Source organism: Pseudochaenichthys georgianus, chromosome 17 (genome assembly GCF_902827115.2).
Source record: "Pseudochaenichthys georgianus chromosome 17, fPseGeo1.2, whole genome shotgun sequence".
Lineage (NCBI taxonomy): Eukaryota > Metazoa > Chordata > Actinopteri > Perciformes > Channichthyidae > Pseudochaenichthys > Pseudochaenichthys georgianus.
Window position 1 is genome coordinate 21,953,314 of NC_047519.1, and position 18,859 is coordinate 21,972,172.

The 18,859-nt window shown below is 42.8% G+C and overlaps 2 protein-coding genes across 2 annotated transcripts; one reads left to right on the plus strand and one right to left on the minus strand.

The window, feature by feature from the left end:
- Positions 1–669: 669 nt before the first annotated feature.
- Positions 670–13,288, plus strand: vwa5b2 (von Willebrand factor A domain containing 5B2). The gene is made up of 22 exons (XM_034104856.1): positions 670–808; positions 3,595–3,810; positions 4,547–4,772; positions 4,887–5,044; positions 5,143–5,274; positions 5,370–5,494; positions 5,612–5,788; positions 5,888–5,998; positions 6,586–6,788; positions 7,872–7,986; positions 8,561–8,746; positions 8,918–9,038; positions 9,130–9,472; positions 10,012–10,247; positions 10,327–10,665; positions 10,744–10,875; positions 11,127–11,255; positions 11,333–11,383; positions 11,623–11,734; positions 11,906–12,029; positions 12,106–12,260; positions 12,405–13,288. Exons 1-22 carry the CDS (start codon positions 670–672, stop codon positions 12,853–12,855), a joined length of 3,981 nt encoding a protein of 1,326 aa, XP_033960747.1. The 3' UTR covers positions 12,856–13,288.
- Positions 13,289–13,354: 66 nt separating this feature from the next.
- On the minus strand, positions 13,355–18,859 carry alg3 (ALG3 alpha-1,3- mannosyltransferase). Its single transcript, XM_071206220.1, has 9 exons — positions 18,632–18,859; positions 17,976–18,075; positions 17,742–17,889; positions 17,352–17,512; positions 17,082–17,202; positions 15,475–15,680; positions 15,227–15,304; positions 14,872–15,015; positions 13,355–14,309 (listed from the first exon to the last, which is right to left on the minus strand). The coding sequence occupies exons 1-9, from the start codon at positions 18,810–18,812 to the stop codon at positions 14,126–14,128; spliced, it is 1,323 nt and encodes a 440-aa protein (XP_071062321.1). The 5' UTR covers positions 18,813–18,859; the 3' UTR covers positions 13,355–14,125.

Sequence of the window (18,859 nt, forward strand, 5' to 3'; positions counted from 1 at the left end):
ATACACACACAGTTTTATGCATTCTACCATTCGCTAAGCTGCAATCTGCACACTGGTCTCTGCACCTGCTGCACTTAAAGTTATTACTGTGAGTGGACGGTCATAAAGAATTATTGCATGGAGTAATATAAATGGAAACTGGATAAGTTAGTGGTTAATTGCCAAGTCACTGTTTCTGTTAAAAAACTAAACAGTAAGCTATGAGTGCAGTTAAGTAAGAGTGAGACAGTAGTAGTAAATTCACATATATTTACATACAGGTTGGCCACTGATTGCATATGATAGGTGTAATGCTAAGTGTAGTTAGCGGCGCGCTGCCCTGCAAAGTTAATGATTGACCAAGCCTCTTACACTAAAACTATCACAGTTGGTTGCTAAGACCCCGAGGAGAGGAGATACCTTGGTTACAAAGAGATGATGTGTTCACATGAATAGATACCTGACAGGCATACACAGCGTACATAACATATGTGAAACCAATGGACATTTGATATATGCAGCAAAAATCAGGTGTGCTTTACAAAGATGATTACTGTGATTGCTCTGTGAATGGAAAATTAGATCATTTAAATGCACACTCACATATTCCTCTTCCGGTGTGCAGGCCGTTCCACTTACCATAGTTCTCATGCCACCAGCAGATTAGAGGCTTGTTGCAGCCCTGAAAAGATGGTGGGACTGAGAAACTGCTCTACATGGGAACCATTGCTACTCAAGGCCTCCTGCATTAAGTCCTGTGCCAACGGCTGCTCCCTGGGCATGACCGCACACCTTACCTACGCTAATGCTGACATAGAGTCTGTAGAAGGTGAGTGGTAGGATAATACATAGCACAAGTTATATCTATGGCAACTGTATTTGCCATCAAATCGAAGTTGGAAGGAACATGCCTCAATGACGTGAGTAAAATAACAACAAAATAAATCCGACAACTCGGAATTATCTTATAAACTACCATATTTTTCAACAAAAGAGCTAGAGCTGTTTTAGTGGAAAAACACTACATTTAGATTTATCATCATAGCATGTCTTGTTTTATTAAAATACATTATGAGGCATGGATTGTGGGCTTTACACCAGTGACTTTATTGAGACGGACTACTAGGACACTACTGGGAGGAAAATATACTGTATGCTGTAAATTGAGAAAGTAAAGGGATTTGAATTGACCCTTGAGTCAGTCACATCTGCTATTGGAGCTTACTGAGGGCAGTCAGGCTGATGTGGAGATGGTACAGTTGCAAGAAAAAGTATGTGAACCCTTTGGAATTACCTGGATTTCTGCATAAGTTGGTCATAAAATGTGTTCTGATCTTCATCTAAGTCACAACAATAGACAAACACAGTCTGCTTAAACTAATACCACACAAACAATTATATGTTTTCATTGAACACACCATGTAAACATTCACAGTGCAGGGTGGAAAAAGTATTTGAACCCCTAGGCTAAAGACTTCTTCAAGAGCTAATTGGAGTCAGGAGCAGGGCCACCCCTCCCTACAGGCCAATCACGCAGGCTGCATGGGGCCCCGCCTTGCGCAGGGGGCCCCGCTGTGCGCAGTTCTCCCCCCCCCCCGCGAGAGTGAGAGGTGACAAAGGGAGCACATCTGTAACCCGACACCGTTGCAATGAATCGACATCTGACCAATCACGGCTTTGATACGGCCACTGGTGCAGGTGAAGAGATGTCGGTGAAAAGACAGTTTCAGTCCGGCGCAAGCAAGAGGGAAAATAAAAAAAACATGAAGAAACTAGAGCATCACTCGAAGGTGGGTTATTGTATGAGTCAAATGTACAACTTGCAAATGTTGTATAAGTCAAATTGCCAATTGCCATATTAAAACATCAGCTGCAATTCACAACATGAAGAAGGCAGTCTCTGCAGAGCATACAGGCTAATGGAGATGCAGTTATTTCCAGCATTCTTTATTTACCATTCATTCAAGTATGTTATGCCTTTTATCTGCTAATGCACAGGAGGAAGAGAGATACACTGTCTGTCTAGTTGGCTTACATAACAGTTAAAGTTTACAGCTTAAAAAACATGGAGCATTTGTTCCCCTCTTATTCATTTTTATGTCAATTTGCACATTTCATGGTGATGCTCAGCCTCTCCCCTTAACTCCTAACAGTCATCATCATGTCAACCACAACACAGAGAAATACTGATAGAAATGTGTGTGTAGTTGTTGATACATTGCTGACAGAGGGAAATACATTTGAATACAGATTTAAGAAACATCAGTTTTGAGCATGTCATAAGCATGTTTTATCTTATCTATATTACAACTATATTATAATAAAAATAATATAGTATTTATATTATTGAATTGATTATTATTATTATTATTATTATTATTATTATTATTATTAGTAGTAGAAGTAGTTTATTTGCATTAATTATATTTTAATCTTTTTGAGGCTAGTATTTGACAGGAAATGCAGACGTATTCACCTGTAAACGCATACTGAACGACATACATGCACATTTACCATGTACCTCACTGTATAAAAAAGTAACTATGTTGATAATAATAATAAACAGGAATTATTTTTGCAAAGTAGCCTACTTTGTTTCCCAAAAAAATGTCGGTTGGGGGGGGGGGCCTCATCTCACAATGTCGCTTGGGGCCCCAAGTTGGCCAGGGGCGGCCCTGGTCAGGAGTCAGCCAACCTGGAGTCCAATCAATGAGACGAGATTGGAGGTGTTGGTTAAAGCTGCCCTGCCCTATAAAAAATACACACCAGTTTTGAATTTGCTATTCTTAAGAAGCATTGCCAGATGTGAACCATGCCTCGCACAAAAGAGCTCTCAGAAGACCTACCATTAAGAATGGTTGACTTGCATAAAGCTGGAAAGGGTTACAAAAGTATCTCTGAAAGCCTTGATGTTCATCAGTCCACGGTAAGACAAATTGTCTATAAATGGAGAAAGTTCAGCACTGTTGCTACTCTCCCTAGGAGTGGCCGTCCTGTAAAGATGACTGCAAGAGCATAGCGCAGAATGCTCAATGAGGTGAAGAAGAATCCTAGAGTGTCAGCTTAAAGAAATCTCTGGCACATGCTAACATCTCTGTTGACGAATCTACGATACGTAAAACACTGAACAAGAATGGAGTTCATGGGAGGACACCACGGAGGAAGCCACTGCTGTCCAGAAAAAACATTGCTGCACGTTTGAAGTTTGCAAAAGAGCACCTGGATGTTCCACAGGCAAAATATTCTGTGGACAGATGAAACCAAAGTTGAGTTGTTTGGAAGGAACACACAACGCTATGTGTGGAGAATCCAAAGGGTTCACATACTTTTTCTTGCAACTGTATATCAAATTAATTAGCTTTAAAATCAAGCTCAAATGTATAACCAAATAAAATAAAACCGCACATATTTCCTTTTCCAAATGCTATGCCATTGTCGTGTTAGACACTTTTGTCCAAAGCAACTACAAAATAAAGTAGCAAAGAAGACCTCTACAATGCCTTTCATAAAACATCTAATGTGCTTTTAAATGTATTCCATGTTTTGTAGTTTGATTACTTTCTAAATGATGTCTGAAAACAGAGTTATGAGTGTCAAACATTTGCTGTCATCTAGGTGTGTTTGTGTACCCTCTCGGAGAAAATGAGGTTGTGGTGGGCTTTGAGGCTGTGATAGCGGGCCGGATGGTGGGGGTCCAGATCCAGAGCCGAGGGAAGCTGAAGGACTGCTGTTTGGATTGCTGCCCTGGATCTGGTCTTGAAGGCCACTGTGGGAATGGCCGGGAGTGGGGGTGCTGCGGGAGCTCCAGCCTCGACATGCAGTGCACCAACGGTAAGGAGGGGAGGGGACATTTTCTATGTTTATAAAAATGGTCATTTTCTATAATAAAGTATGGACCGTTTTGCAGTGGTCTCTATAAATATAGCCAAAGTAAGTCCCTTCTCTGTCCTGTTTTAGCCTTTCTGAGGATAGAAAGGACAGACAAGGTTTGGCTGCCTGCCTAATGGTGAGATGGCGTTCACTTAGTACGGACGTATATCAACTTGAAGCGCTCTAATTTCTCTATAGCAAAAAGAGATTCAAGTAACCCTTTAGTAGCCTTTGATTATTTTGGATTTAAATGACAAATGATAATAATTGGGACTGTACAACAAACATTAGGGTATTGAAAAGCACTAGCAAAGAGTCTTTTAAGTTTTCTCATCCAGATTTAATATCATCCATTCCTTGTTGAATGTGTTAAAGTAAAAGCTAATGGAATACACAATACAAGTAAGAAAAGGACCTAAATTAAGATTAAGACGTGTTTAGGTATCTAATGGTGTGTTTCTGAATAAACAGTCTGTAGCCAATGTCTTGATATTTTGATTATAAAAAATACTTGTTTTTGTTATTGTTGATGTCTTGCCATAAGTAACCTATTGATTTGATGTGTTGAAAGTCCAAAAATGATTGATAAAGAAAGGACCTTGCATTTTGCTCGATCGATTAACATACATAAAATCAAAGATTGAAGATGTAGCCTGGTTATTGGATGATGTGAGTGACTGCTGTATTTCTACTTTAGGACATCTTATCCTGGACGAAGACCTTGAGAGAAGCACCTTCATCGTGGGCACAGGCCTCATTGGCCCCATGGATATAGTGTCTGTTATCATAAGCACCACACTTGAACTCCCCACGTTAGAAAATGGAGCAATCCGCATCATTTACCCCACATTGCTGACTCCGATCGTCACTGGCCAGATGACTACAAGCAAGAGTGAAAGTGGAGGGAAATCTGAAGAAACGGGGTATTTATGTAGCAGGCAACTTTGGCAGTTTCATTTAAAGCTGTGTAATTCAATGAACTAGCTTACTGCTATATTTTTGTTTTACCAGAAACTCCACATTTCTCTCCTCTTTAGACCAACCAGTTGTTTCAGTGCCAACTCAGGAAAACAGGACCGGGCCCTAGACTCTGAGCAGCAGTGTGCCCACGCCATCTTCACCAGTCCTGCTGCCAACCTGGCCCCTTATGAACTCAACTTCCAGCTGCTGGTCAGAGGGGCCTGTCTACTAGCTGGTACTGCACACTTATATCAAAAAACATACTTATTAAAAAAAAAAACACATCAACATCTATGATTTCCTCATTTGTATATCTTCTAAACTGATGTGTAGGACTGGAGAGCCCCACTCACGCTCTGAGGGCAGATGCAGACCCCAGTGCCAAAAGTGCCTCTGCGACCTACATCACCTTGGCCCAGGAGCATCCATATGACAGACACATAGAGATCATTCTGCACCTCAGTGGTGAGTTAGCACTTACCAGATTGGGTTTCCTTTCTAGTTCTGTACTTTTTGCTCAACATTTGAATGTTACCTGAAATGACAAACCTCTTCCACAGAACCTCACAGCCCATTGGTCATACTGGAGAGAGGCAGGCTCTCGTTCAGCCAGTACGAGCAGCAGATCTGCGCCCGCCGTGATTTCATTCGTTGCATTCGCAAAGATTCAGAACCTGAGAGGAAGGTTAGTACTTACTCATGCTGCTTTGAGCTCTCCATTTACCTTTGGTATCTCACATGTGTCCCCATGCTGGCCAAAAACTGCTTGAAAAAGCGTGCTGATGTTTCTCTTGGCTTGCAGCTGGAGTTTATGAGGAAGCGATACCACAAGGACATTCTGTGCAGCCCCGTCCTGATGCTCAACTTCTGTCCCGACTTGCTGCATGAGCCTCTGGAGCTGCACAAAGCCACCAGAGAGCTGCTGTTCCTTGTTGACCGCAGTGGCAGCATGAGTGGCACCAACATCCACCGAGTAAAGGTGAGCAGCAGGCAGGACAAAAACATATCAAGGAACCAGTTTAGTCATTAGATTGTTGCACATACTTTGATCTGGCCCTGTCCCTTCTTGTTTCTGCAGGATGCCATGGTGGTGGCATTGAAGAGTCTCCCCTCTGGCACCATGCTCAACATCGTGGGCTTCGGCACCACCATGAAGCCTCTGTTCACCTCCAGCAAGCCCTGCAATGATGTAAGTCACTTAGATGCTTTAATTATCTGAATCTGTCTTGTTTATTGATTTTCAGTAACCCAGGAATTATTTTCAGTGAAATAATACAAATGGAGGACTTGGACCATGTTTCCTGAAAGCAGATGTTTTTGCCCACGTAGGCCTATCTGTTCTATTTTCTCTACTCTCTAATCAGGCAATAGGTCAGCTTCTTAGGTTGCCTTAGTAGCAGAGTATCGGGTTTCGTCTAGACCAGGGGCTGCGAGGACAAACAGTCTTTGCACGGACTACCGACCATATGGTGACCTTTCATGCATTTTCACTAATGCACGAGATGTCCTTCCATCTCCTGTCCTGTCAGGCATGTTTGTCCACAGTGTGATTTGAAGTGGTTTCAAGCCAGGTGCTAATGTGTGTAATGTTTGCTCTCTCTTAATTAAAGATGTGCTGATTTAATTATTTGCCAGCCTCACAGGGTAATAAGGAAATCTGATATCAAACAATAAATTGAACTTGACAGCTGTTTGCACACGCTACCTTGTGCAGGTTTTCCCCTCACCTCTACTGTAGAATGATGGCATATATCCTTTTCTTTTTCTCTGCATCAGGTCACTTTGATGCAGGCATACGTGTACGTCCAGAGGATGAGAGCCGACATGCGAGGCACCAACCTGCTGGGGGCGCTGTCCTGGGTGTACCAGCAGCCTTTGCAGCGCTCACACCCTCGCCAGGTTTTCATCATCACAGATGGTTCCATCAGCAATGTGGCTAAGGTGCTGGAGCTGGTCCGCAGAAACACATGCGCCTGCAGGTATTACATTAAAATAACTGCCAATTAGACATTTAATCCATTTAAATCATGTGTGAAGAACGGTACAGAAAGGTGTCCGGTTGATATCCAATATGAGGGATACGCACACACCAATGGACATCAATTGAAGCGACTAGTTAACAATGATTTATTCTATGGTTGGAATTTTATAGGACATTAAATCACAGTGGGTGACAAGGAGGTAGAGAGCAATGGAGTTCAGTGAGTGCAGGCAGAATGAGGTGATAAAGGAAAGAGACACCATGTGGGGGAGAAAGGAGAGGAGGGAAGAAACAGAGGAGACACAAGCAAACGGCGGTCTTAAGGAACTGAGACCAAAGCACTGTGAAAGAGAGACAGAGGCATTTCTCTGCCCCGCCCAGTAATCCCGTTAAGTGCTCTCCTCCGCAGTAAGAGTCACGCCCCTCTGGTTTCACGAGGCCCTTCAGCCATGCACAATAACTCCATTTATCTCTCATTAGTATTCCCCTGCTTGACTGACTTTCTCCACTGTATTTTGGCTCTCTCTTTGCAGACCATCTCCATATTTCTTTATTCCCAAGACATCTCATTTAAATAAATTACATTTTGGTGCAACCACAATATGTTTCCATAAAATAGGTTTTGTATTTTTTGTAATTCTGGTTTCCCATCTTCTTATATTGCTAACAGTATGTGGACAGACATAGGCATACTCACTGCTTTAAGAGACAGAACAAAAGATCTCAGCCTTTTCAATTATTTTGTCCCCTGCACTTTTCAAACTCTCAATTAGCCAAATGGCTTGTGATCACTCTGAGCACATAAATAACAGTTCTGTCAATTTGATGGCACATCTTCTCTTTTCTTAGACACATGGAAGCCTCTGTATGCCATTAGCGATTCACAAATAGATACTGATGATTGCAAGAGGCTGCTGGTAAATGTGTTCAGATGGGAAAACATAGTGAGAGAAAACATTCAGCGTATAGTTCAGGCAGTGAATCAAATACCACTCTGTAAAAATACAAAGTGAAGATGATAATTCATAAAACACATTTTCTCAAAGAATGTGGTCAAATATAATGTTGTGTTCTCCTGCAGATGCTTTGGCCTGGGTCTGGGTCCTCGAGCCTGCAGGAGACTCCTGCAGGGCGTTGCCAAACTGACAGGAGGGACCACAGAGTTCTTCGATGAGGAGGAGAGACTCCAGCCCAAGGTCAGCAGCACGGCAACACTGCCCCCTATTGGGAAAAATAGAAAATGCAGAAGAATTACACGTTGAATGTTTTCCTTTTTGTCCCCCCTTCCTATTGTAAAGCTTATTTGGGTTTCATGAAAGGCGCTATATAGAGTTATTACCATCCAATACCTACAGCTTTAGTTCCTACACTAAGCATATCACAAGCTTTTGCCAATAAAAACGTGGGTGTTGTACTTGAAAAAAGTACATTTACTTTACTCAAGTACACTTTGAGTAAAGCAACTAGACAACCTTGACAAGCTACAGCAGAACATTACTACTTTTAGTACACATTAATAAATCAATCAACTACTAATGTAATATTACTGGACATTATTTCTGCAGAACAACTAGTTTTACTTTACTTGTCTCTTGTTTTGTTTTTATTTTTGGTACTTTTAATTTATATTGGTGGTGATAGTAAGATTTTTTTACAATGTTTTAAAGAAAAGAATATCACTATTTCTTCCACCACTGCCAGCTATTTGGTTGTGAAAATTAATAATAATCCTTTCAATTAAAACATATTCTGATCAATCTATCTCTTCAGTTAATCAAGTCTCTGAAAAAGGCGTTTGAACCTGTGTTGACTGACGTACGGATTGACTGGTATCTGCCAGAAAACATGGAGGCTTTTCTTTCACCCAATGAAATCCCTCCGCTCTACCCTGGAAACCGCCTGATTGGATACTGCACTCTATATGATATGACAAATATCAAAGCAAGAAAGACAGACGTATGCATTACATCATTCTTAAATGCATGTTGTGTGTGCATGGAAAAACAAATCTCTAATCTTACTATTTTACAGTCTCAAGGTCGGGGCTATAAAGGTGTACATCGCGGCTCCACGGGTTCAGTTTTTGGACAATCAAATGATGAGCTTTCTCCCCCCCGTGCCTCCGAGTTAATGCCTATGGTGACACCTGCAGATGGCACCGACTTGGAGGAGGCACTGAGGGAAATTTCCAGAGAAATCTCCTCTGAATTCCCCTGTGCCAAAAACACAGATCCTGGCACCAGCCCAGGTCAGTGACATATCAAAGGACCTTGCAGGTAATATAAGTGAACACTGGACATACCATTGTTGTATATGTTGAGCTTGTTTCTCCTCCCTAGGTGTGGAGCTGGACTGGTCCAGTGACGTGAGGAGGAGGATCCAGGAGAGCTCTTACATCCAAGAGCAGTATGTCCTCACCCGCTGCTCCCTCAGCAGTGAGAGGAGTCTGCAGACACAGTCCCACTCCCACATACACGCCTCGTCACACTCTGAATCCACAGGCGCTGTGTTTCGGCCCGACCCTCTCTCCTCTGGTTCAGTGTTGGAAACAGGCTCTCTACCCCAAGGCCTGGAAAAGATGGCCCCTCTAGAGCAGAGATCGTCCCTGTCTCGCTGGGCCGACTCTCCATGGCAGCCAAACCTCTCCGTAGAAAACACTGATACCGGGGCAGAAAAGGTTCAGTTGAATGTAATTGATTCACCCTAAAGTGGTTTTCTGTATTCTTGCAAGTTAGTGGTAAATGTTTAAGGAACATTACATAAAAACTACCAATGCAACTGCTACAGGTGAAAATCGTTGGAGAATCTATGATATACTTTTTATATCTGCACAGTCACAAATGTCAACAATAACATTGAGAGAAATGTATTCTGCAAAAATAAATACCAGTTTATCCACTATGAGGCAAACTAGAAACTAGTCGAGATTCCAAACTCTAACATAGGGCTGCAATCTCTTACTTCATTGCTTTTACTGTTGTTATTGCTGCTTGTTGAAAAGTGTTTTTCAAAAAAACACATCTCTCCCCCATGTTGTATCTGATGCAAAAACGGTATGCACATGAGCAAGACTGTTAGGTTCCAAAGAAAGATCACAAATACATAACAATCAGATGACCATAGGATCTTTCAATTTAAGTCAAATGGTTGGAGTGAAAATAAAATGGCAGTCTAACTTACTTTTTTCAACCTGTTCGATTTGTCCTCTTCTACAACCAGAGTCGGGGGCTGGATGACGTTGAGGAGACTCGTAGGAGACACAAGTCACTGGCTCGTTCAACCATGGCAGCGCGAAGCTTCTCATCTCCACAGGGCGAGCTGGAGATGCACCGCCTGAGGAGAGCTCTGGAGAGGGTCTCCTTCCACCAAACGCTGGGGGGCAGGCTGGACGAAAGCGATGGGGAGACGAAGCCCCCATCAAGGGGCACACTGTCTCACAGGAGCCTCACTGACTCCAGTAAGCCATTTGTACTGAGAAAAGAAAGATTCCTATTTTGTCTCCAAAAACATTTCTATCTCTCTCTCTCTCTCCTCAGATGGCCTCCTGTTCCCCGCCTCTCCTCTGGACTGGGACAGCTTCACAGACCCAGAGTACCTCTTCACTGCTGTCCCAGCTGAGGCTCCTCCACCAGGCCAGTGCCGCTCGCTCATTCACGGCCTGCTGAGCGGCAGACCTGTATCCTGGGAGGTCACTGTGGACCTGGGGCACCTCTGGACCCCTGAGAGCCAGGAGACACTGGTAACTGAGGGATGTGGAGGAGGGGAAGAAGAAAAAGGAGGTGAACCATGGGAGGAGATGATTCACCAACTGACTGCTCGCTCAGTGATCAGGGACTTTGAGAAAATGGCAGAGAAGGAGAACGACTCGGGACATGGTGAGGCTTCACTACCGTAAACCTTTATCTCACGTGATTTAAAGTTATTTAGACACTGTCTGTCTTACTGCTCTTTAGGTTCAGCTAAGAGATACCGCATGAAGGCTATCCAGACCAGTAAGCATTGTAACATCATCTGCATGTACACAGCCTTCACTACCACTGACCCCAACAAATGCCTGCCAGACAGCATGGACGTCGAAAACACAGGTGTGACACACTCATAGACAAACTGAGCAATTATATTATATATTTGAGTCGGCCACTCATCGTAAAATGTATTTTAATCACGGGAAATACTGTTCTGCTGATATTTTATATTGTCAAATCATATAACCCTGATGATTATGGGATTATTTCAGATTGTGTTTTATTTAGATTTCACAGGTACATTTATGCACACAAGGTTGCAAATTGAGACCTGTCTTTCGGCCTGTGTGTGTGTGTGTGTGTTTGCTTAGGGGTGCATTTGGGGAACAGGCGGAGTTTCCAGTCAGGTAGTCGCAGGCAGACAGCCTATTCTGTTGGATTAGGCAGACGGCGCACCAGCAGAGACAGTGAAGAGATGGAGGACACCTGCAACACTACCGGTAAAGAGACTGAATGATTACACCACCCATTTCTGTTGTCAGCACTTTAGGCCATCATCAATCTTTGTATCTCTCAGACAGAGATGACACCCCTGCCTCACCCTGTAGCCTTACATCCTGGGACTCTAGTAAGTATTGTCAATACGATCAGTGGAAACATTTATAGTGCAAGTGTAGTCTCAAGGTTAGAGGCGTCTGGCCAGCAAGACAGTTCTTCAGTTAAGGTCAGTCTGTAGGGAAGGAGAAATATCTCAACGACTTGTTTTGAAGGATCAATTCAAGCTTCAAGCTATCTGTCTCTACAGTCAGGAAATATCACTTTATGCTGATGACACAATATTGTTTAATGTTGTCTCTGCTGTCTCAGGCGTAGGGGGCAGTGCGTACTCTGCTACAGCCTCAGCAATAACAGGCGCATCATGCACTCGTTCACAGCGATCTATCGAGAGCAAGTCGATGGAAAGCTTCTTTGGCACCAGGTAAGACTTTCACATTCACTTCTTGTTATGTTACACTATTTAGGGGCCTTTGTAGAAGTGTTTGCTCTCAAGTTTCATCGGAGATAGCCTCTTTCTGTAATGGGTTTGTATTATGTCTTTATCTAAATGTATAGATATTCAAAGATACCCACCTCTTTCTGTATAATCCAGATTTCCCCTGGGCAGACTCAGGTCCTCTATTTCATCAGGAAAGCAGGTTCCTCTCAAGACCCACTGTCTCTCTGCAGAGACTGAAAAACAACCTGAGACTGAGGCTCCAGACTACCTGCCCCTGGTGAGACTCTTACCACATATAAAACTAAAGCGTGCATACAAATGTTTTAATTTGTGTATATTTGATGTCTTATTAGGTGCATTTGCAGCTGGCATCAGGCGCTTTTCTTCTGACAGAGATCTACTCGGACTGTGTTCAAATCACCCTGGACCGCCTGAAGAGGGCCTCCCCCTTCAGCCTCCACCGCCGCAGCCTCAGCCCACCCTTCCGCTGCACATATCCCAGTGCTCCGTCTTTATCCACCTCCACTAAGATTCCCGGCGCTACCTCCAACCACCATGTTACCTTTTCTCCTTCCTCGTGCTCCATAACCAAACCAACTTCACCTCCTTTCCACCACACTCCAGACGACACTCCCCTGATGCTGGAACCAAGGCTTCGCCGAAGACACCTGTCCGACAGGGATCCGGTCACATCACCAATGGACCCCCCCAGCTCTGAGGAGGGCTCCCTGGAGCTCTCTGTGGGCCCCTCTCAGGGCCAGGCAGATAGTGGTCGCGGGTCGGAGACAGATGTATTTGAAGTCTCTTCCATAGATCCAGCTGACCTCCAGGGGGGCAGCCAGTTGGCTCTGGAGGACCTGGAAGGCTCGAGTTGGGCCACAGCTGTGGCTCTGGCCTGGCTGGAGCACCGCTGTGCCGGGTTCTTCATGGAGTGGGAGCTGGTGGCAGCGAAAGCAGACTTCTGGCTGCGCTGCCAGGATCTACCCGAGGGAGTGGACCTGGCGGGGCTGAAGGGGGCCGCCAGACAGCTGTTCCTGCTGCTGCGCCACTGGGACGAGAACATCAAGCTCAACATGCTGTGTTACAACCCCAATAACATGTGAGGCGATGACGAGGAAACTGAGCCAGATCTACTGATATCATAATCACTTGTTACCAATGATAGTGACTCCTGAGAAGCAATGCCTTTTAATGGAAGAGTAAATCCTGTATTTCATCTGCAGGATAAACTAATGCCATAACCTAGTGCCAAGTTCATTCTAATAGTAAGTTGAACATGAAATATTTTACAAGTGTAAAACTTTATATTTATGTAAGAATATCCTTAAATGACATAGACCAAGTGGCCTTTTTCATCATGAATATATATATTGCTTTATGCAAACACAAAAATGCCTTTACCATCTGACTAGGATTTGTCTAGTCTATGTCTTCAGTTCATTTGCTAAGTCGCAGTCAGTCAGTGTTTATTTTCATTACAAGGATAAGTCCTTGATACACTTATTAAAAGTTACTTTAAGTAAAGAAATCATTAATTGATTTAATTCAACCATTTGTTGTAATGTTGTAACATACATACAAAATAAATAAAAAACTACAATGTTAAGTGGCATCTCTGTTTAATATAAAATGTCACACTCTTGCTCAGTCTACTGCCATTTTATCACATTAAAACAACCTATGTGCTTTTGAGTGCAGCAGTGAACCATTACAACTGAAGATGAATCCATTACATCACCAATCTGACAGACAAAGTGCCATGATTGTCTTAAAGCTTGTAGATCTATGAAAAAACAATGTGGCCTTGTGGTGGGGAAAAAAAACTCTTGCCCTGTATTCAATTAAATTAAAGCTTTTGTGGCGATATTCAAGTTCTGTATCATATTACTTTTATATAAATGATACAACTTAAATATTAATCTACTGCATTCTTATACCACGTACAAGAGCATTAGAAAACCAGATTAAAGATTTGGCAATGTGTAGTTTTAACATAATTTGTAGAAATAAAGCCTAGTATGTAACAAATTCTCTCAAAACAACAAAACATTCAAAATGTCCTCCTCAAATTCGACTCCACGATTCCTAAAATGTGTCTGAAAATTAAACCTGAGATCCATATTTTTTTCTCTTTTCATCTCTTCAACTGCAAGGAACTACTTCATCATGTAGGTATCTGTGTGCAGCACCCACACTTTAGCTTGGTTCACCTTTAGCAGTGAGCTGAGACGAGAAGCTTTGAATGGCTCCTTGTATTCACTTAAAAAAACAGTCTGTCACAGTGACCTCCCTCTGCACCGGTGTTGTGAGGACCAAAGAGAGGAGAGGAGCTGATTGGACCATGTACGACATCCGGTCCGATCAGCCCGCAGCTCACTGGCCTTTGTCCTTCTCGGGTGTTGGTTCTTCTGTTTCTGCCGGTGGGGCTGAGGGCAGCGGAGGGGCCAGCCACAGACACAGGAGGATGATGAGGTGACAGACGTGGAGGGCGGCGGAGCTGCCGATAGTAGAGGGGTAGGTGTTCCAGGAAAGCTCAATCAGACCCAGGATCAGTACCCTGAGGAGGAAAACAATATGGCATTAATGTATGAGTGACTGTGTGCTATAGGTGTACAAATAATCAGAAATGTAACTTTTAGTTTAGCATTTAGTTTAAAGGCTTTATTGTCATATAAACAGCTACAGTGTAGATATACAATGAAAGGGTTCCCAGGCTCCACCAACAATGCAACACAAATATATATAACATATTAAAATAGTATTCATAATTATTGTGCAAGAAGAAACAGAGTAGCAGCAGTGAGGTGTGGTCTGATTTGCTTTAGACCGGGCAGCACGATTCTTTTAATTGTGGTATGATTTATGATATTAGAGGATTGACCATTTTTGAAAACATTATCAGTTCCATTAAAAATATATTAAAATGTTAATGGGATTTGTACGAAACAAAGATTTCACACTACAGTTTGTAGGCCTGGACGTTACCAAAATACTTCATGAGCAATGATACTTTCACATATGTTGCCTTTACCAAATACTATACTTACAGTGATTTGGTCCAGATTGCATTTTCGATACAATTCCAATAATGTAAGCCGCATTAGTTTAGACTCCCTTACCTGAGCAGGTGGGCCAGCTTCTTGACTCCTCCGCTCCAGAGCAGGAAGGGCAGCGTATGGAAGTACCAGACGTAAAACTGGTAGTGCAACGAACGGCTGAAGCACATGCCAATGAAGTTAGATGTGAACAGAATCAGAACCATCTGTGATCATCTGTCAAGGTTTCACACAGCAGCTGTTGTATACTAGGAACATCCTTTAATTACTCTCTCACCGATATATTGTAGACATTTTAGCAAATCAATTCATTGACATCTACTAGGAGAAATTAAAAGGTTTCCTGACAAAACCTAATGTATCCGTTGAGGATAAATATTCTACAGATAGAAGCTAAACCAAATGCGAAAAAAGGATATGATCAACAGTGGTTTTCTGAGCGGGGGCTTTCCTCTTGCTGGGATCCTTGAGGAGATCGAAGATGCTTTCTCCTGGCCTGATTAGAAAAAAGAAATAAATATATATATTTACACTTGAAATAAAATGGTGTTAATTTCACTCCCTGGGATCAACTCTTGCTACGTAGGGGAGAGAAAAACTGGCACAACTTTACCACTGATTTATTCAAGTTCATATCTGTAATGCCAACAGTAACCTCTGTCTCACCTCTTCCAACGACGGAGAGCGAAGAGCAGCAGGGCGAGCAGGTGGGAAGCCAGCAGGATTAGGTGGAAGTACCGATCCAAGAAGAGCCATTCTGGCAGGAAGCGCCAGTTGACCGTCCATTTGAACATAAACTGACGGCCAAGATCAAACGCCTGGCTCATATAACCCACAGGATTCTCCAGGAGGAAAGGCAGACCTAGCAAAAGCTGCAGACAGATTCATTTATATACAGGGGTGCACATAACTTTTTTGCCCTGGTTCTCAAAGGAGCACCTGGAGATGTTGCTTGGTGCTCATCCTTGAAATGAAATAAACCGTAACTTTTGAGGGGGTCTTGACTTTATTTGCCAGACACACGGCACTGAACACACAGAGGTGAACACAGAACACACATGCAGAGGTGAACACAAGACAACATTAGCACGACCAGTAATCCTACAAGCTGTCATCACTACCCTCCTGACTGTTCTCCTGACTGTTCTCCTCACTGTCTTCCTCTCTGTCAGACATGGTAGCTGATGATGTAGGCCTACTACCTTCTCTCTGGTTGAGTCTGCGATTAGCTGCTGGTTTTGGGTCGAAAGTCTCTGTTGTCATCTTAGACAAGTGGATGTAATCAAATAAGTATGTGAACATAACCAATAACCTACCATAGCCAATAACAAATTAATGTAACTTATTGTATTTGTGTTATTTTACCGTAACATTTATTTATGCATTTTTTTTTTTATCTCTCCAGTTTTAAAGGATATTTGTGGTTACTGTCCTATAGTATACATTGGAATGATTTCAAACCTGTTTTATCCCAATAATTATAAAGGATTGCCTTGGAAATATGTGTTTACATAAATTGTGATCAAACTGTTTGAACTTAGACTAAAGTGAACTATCTAAACACTCAAGAGTCCTTTACCTCACTGAGCTGTAGTATCAGCCTCTCAGTCTGACTGGAGAGGACTCTCCCTCCACATTATTGTAGAAACATCTTCTTCTTATATCCGTTAAAGCAGCTAGCACCAGATGCTAATAACAACAGCGCCGGTACCGGGCGGTGCGCCCTTCTCTCTCTCCCTCGCATTTTGGCTGTGAGCTGCGGGCGCCAGATAAGCCAACATCCCCCATTTTCATCACTTACAGCGCCCATCGTACAGGGCAAATGAAACGTGTAACCGGGGTGAAAAGGGTGTTACATTTACTTAATTATGAATGTTGTTACATCAAGACCGAAAATTAGGATGAGCACCAACGGTCCAAAAGGTTTTTTCCCCTCCCAGAGCTGCCAGCGCAGCGCCTCCACAGATCTGGCGCGCGAGCATCTATAACGCCAGTGCTACGGGCCGATCCTGAGTTCATATGCAACTCGCAAATACCTTTCTCTCTCCTCTCTTTTCTCTTCTCTCTCCCCCTTTCTCTCTCAATTTTGGTACGCAAATGTGCCTTTTTTCAAATGACCCGGTGGTCCTTTTTTGGCGGAGGTGCGCATGCGCACCTGCGCACCAGTTATGTGCAGCCCTGTTTATAAATGATGCACTGCGATAGTGGACAACATTACAAAAAAATGTACTTGGTGTGCTGATAAAGCTTGCCTGGTTTTAAGGATATCTTACCTGGATGCCCGCACAGAGAGAAAGCTTGGGAATTGTCCTGATTATGCCAAACTCAGATATGAGGAGGAAAAGTAGTCCCGGAGCAAAAAGGAGCACATTCATTTTCACAGACACTGCTAAACTGTCAGAAAGAGAGAAAGATGAAGTTGTAATTTCATAATGTAAAAAAGACACAATCTGATATAAGTTTCACAAAGATATGTGACACTTCATCCCGAGAAAGCCAAACACATAAGAGTTGCATTGTGCTGTGAAGCAGTGGACACTTGCCTGTAAAGGCCGCAACCCAGAGTCCAGTTTCCATCCATGAAGAGGTTGATGGCTCCAAACAGCAGCATCATGGCCACAGGATCATTAAAGAGACGCAGCACAAAGATGGAGTGGATCCGATAAGAAGCACAGCACACAAAGAAGAACACGTAGGGAGGAACCTGGGGAAATTCCACGAAAAAAAAAATACACCATGTTTTTAAGGCAAAAAATTACATCAGAGGCATTTTAGAAGGAAACTATTTGGAAACAGAATACATAAGTACAGAGTATACAATACAACTCATACAATATAAACGGCCTATTTAGCAAACACAGTACAGTTCAGTGGTGTATCGCAGACAATGTTATCATGCCACATTGTACCTGAGGATGTTGTCACAGACTGACCTTCTTAGTGCGGTGGTAGATCCTGAAGACCAGCAGCAGTGTGATGAGGTAGAAAGCAGCAAAAAGGTACTGCGCAAGGCGGATGTTCACCCCATGGCTTGTGATGTAGTAGAGAACCGTAAAGATGTAGACAAAGCCAGCCGGGTACCTGCAACAACAAGGTGCTAAGTTATACTGCACTAACACTAACTACAAGTTGGAGAACTCTACATAATTAAAAACGTTTAAACTCACACCAAGGGGCCGGTGTCTCCTTTAAGCTTGGTGTAGTCGTAGGTACCATTGATGACTCCCTCCACCTCATCCATGTAGGCTTTCCAGTCTATCTCAGTGTCTGTGGTAAATAGAATACATCAGGGATCATAAAAGATGGGGAACGTTGCTGTTAGTGCTGTGCTGTGGTTATTTGTATATTTATTTGCATGTACATTTCTAGAATAAACATGTTTTGATTAATAAAAAAAAACAACAGTAAGATAACATGATGATTTCATTTATTTTATGACAGTTCAGCATGAGAATCTTACAGCATTACGTTAGATTGAGAAGTAAGCTACATTTGTCAATACAATCAATGACGTGGGATACATACTAATTGTTGGACTTTATGTGTAACGGTATACATAGCGTTACACATTTAAATTAAGATAAGAGTATTGTCATTAACAATAGTTTGCTGCATACAATTTTAGCAAGAAGTTGCGGAAAATAATGAACGATATTTAACACTTGAGCAGACATGTGGTCATGCAAGGGCAGTAAATTCCCTTTGACAGGTGGTAGTCGAAGTTAGTAGGTTTGCTAATGCTAGCTACTGAGCGCTTACATACGTTAAGAAACATAACAAAGCACCAGAGCATGCTAACTAGCCGCACAGAGCAGCTACTTACATGCTACTTTCTGTATGACCCACGCATTGAAACCGATCTCTAGAAACCACAAAACTGAAACGACCAGTAGAGTGTATTGCGTCTTGAACAGGACCAAATGTTTGTCCTGCCACAGTGTGTGGAGTTTCCCCCACAGGGGGGACGGGGAACCAGGAGACTTTCTGCGCACACCTCCTGCCATCTCGGCGGTGTAGCGAGTAGCTCACTAGCGAAGGAGAGACTGGAGAG

Bases quoted from the DNA above. Each gene is read 5' to 3' on its own strand.
- alg3 (XM_071206220.1), bottom strand. From the start codon at position 18,812: ATGGCAGGAGGTGTGCGCAGAAAGTCTCCTGGTTCCCCGTCCCCCCTG. The intron at 17,890-17,975 runs GTGAGTTTAAAC...TTGTTGTTGCAG, and splicing joins GGAGACACCGGCCCCTTGGT to GTACCCGGCTGGCTTTGTCT. The intron at 17,203-17,351 runs GCAAGTGTCCAC...TCTTTCTGACAG, and splicing joins CTGGGTTGCGGCCTTTACAG to TTTAGCAGTGTCTGTGAAAA.
- vwa5b2 (XM_034104856.1), top strand. From the start codon at position 670: ATGGTGGGACTGAGAAACTGCTCTACATGGGAACCATTGCTACTCAAG. The intron at 809-3,594 runs GTGAGTGGTAGG...GCTGTCATCTAG, and splicing joins TGACATAGAGTCTGTAGAAG to GTGTGTTTGTGTACCCTCTC. The intron at 5,045-5,142 runs GTACTGCACACT...ACTGATGTGTAG, and splicing joins AGGGGCCTGTCTACTAGCTG to GACTGGAGAGCCCCACTCAC.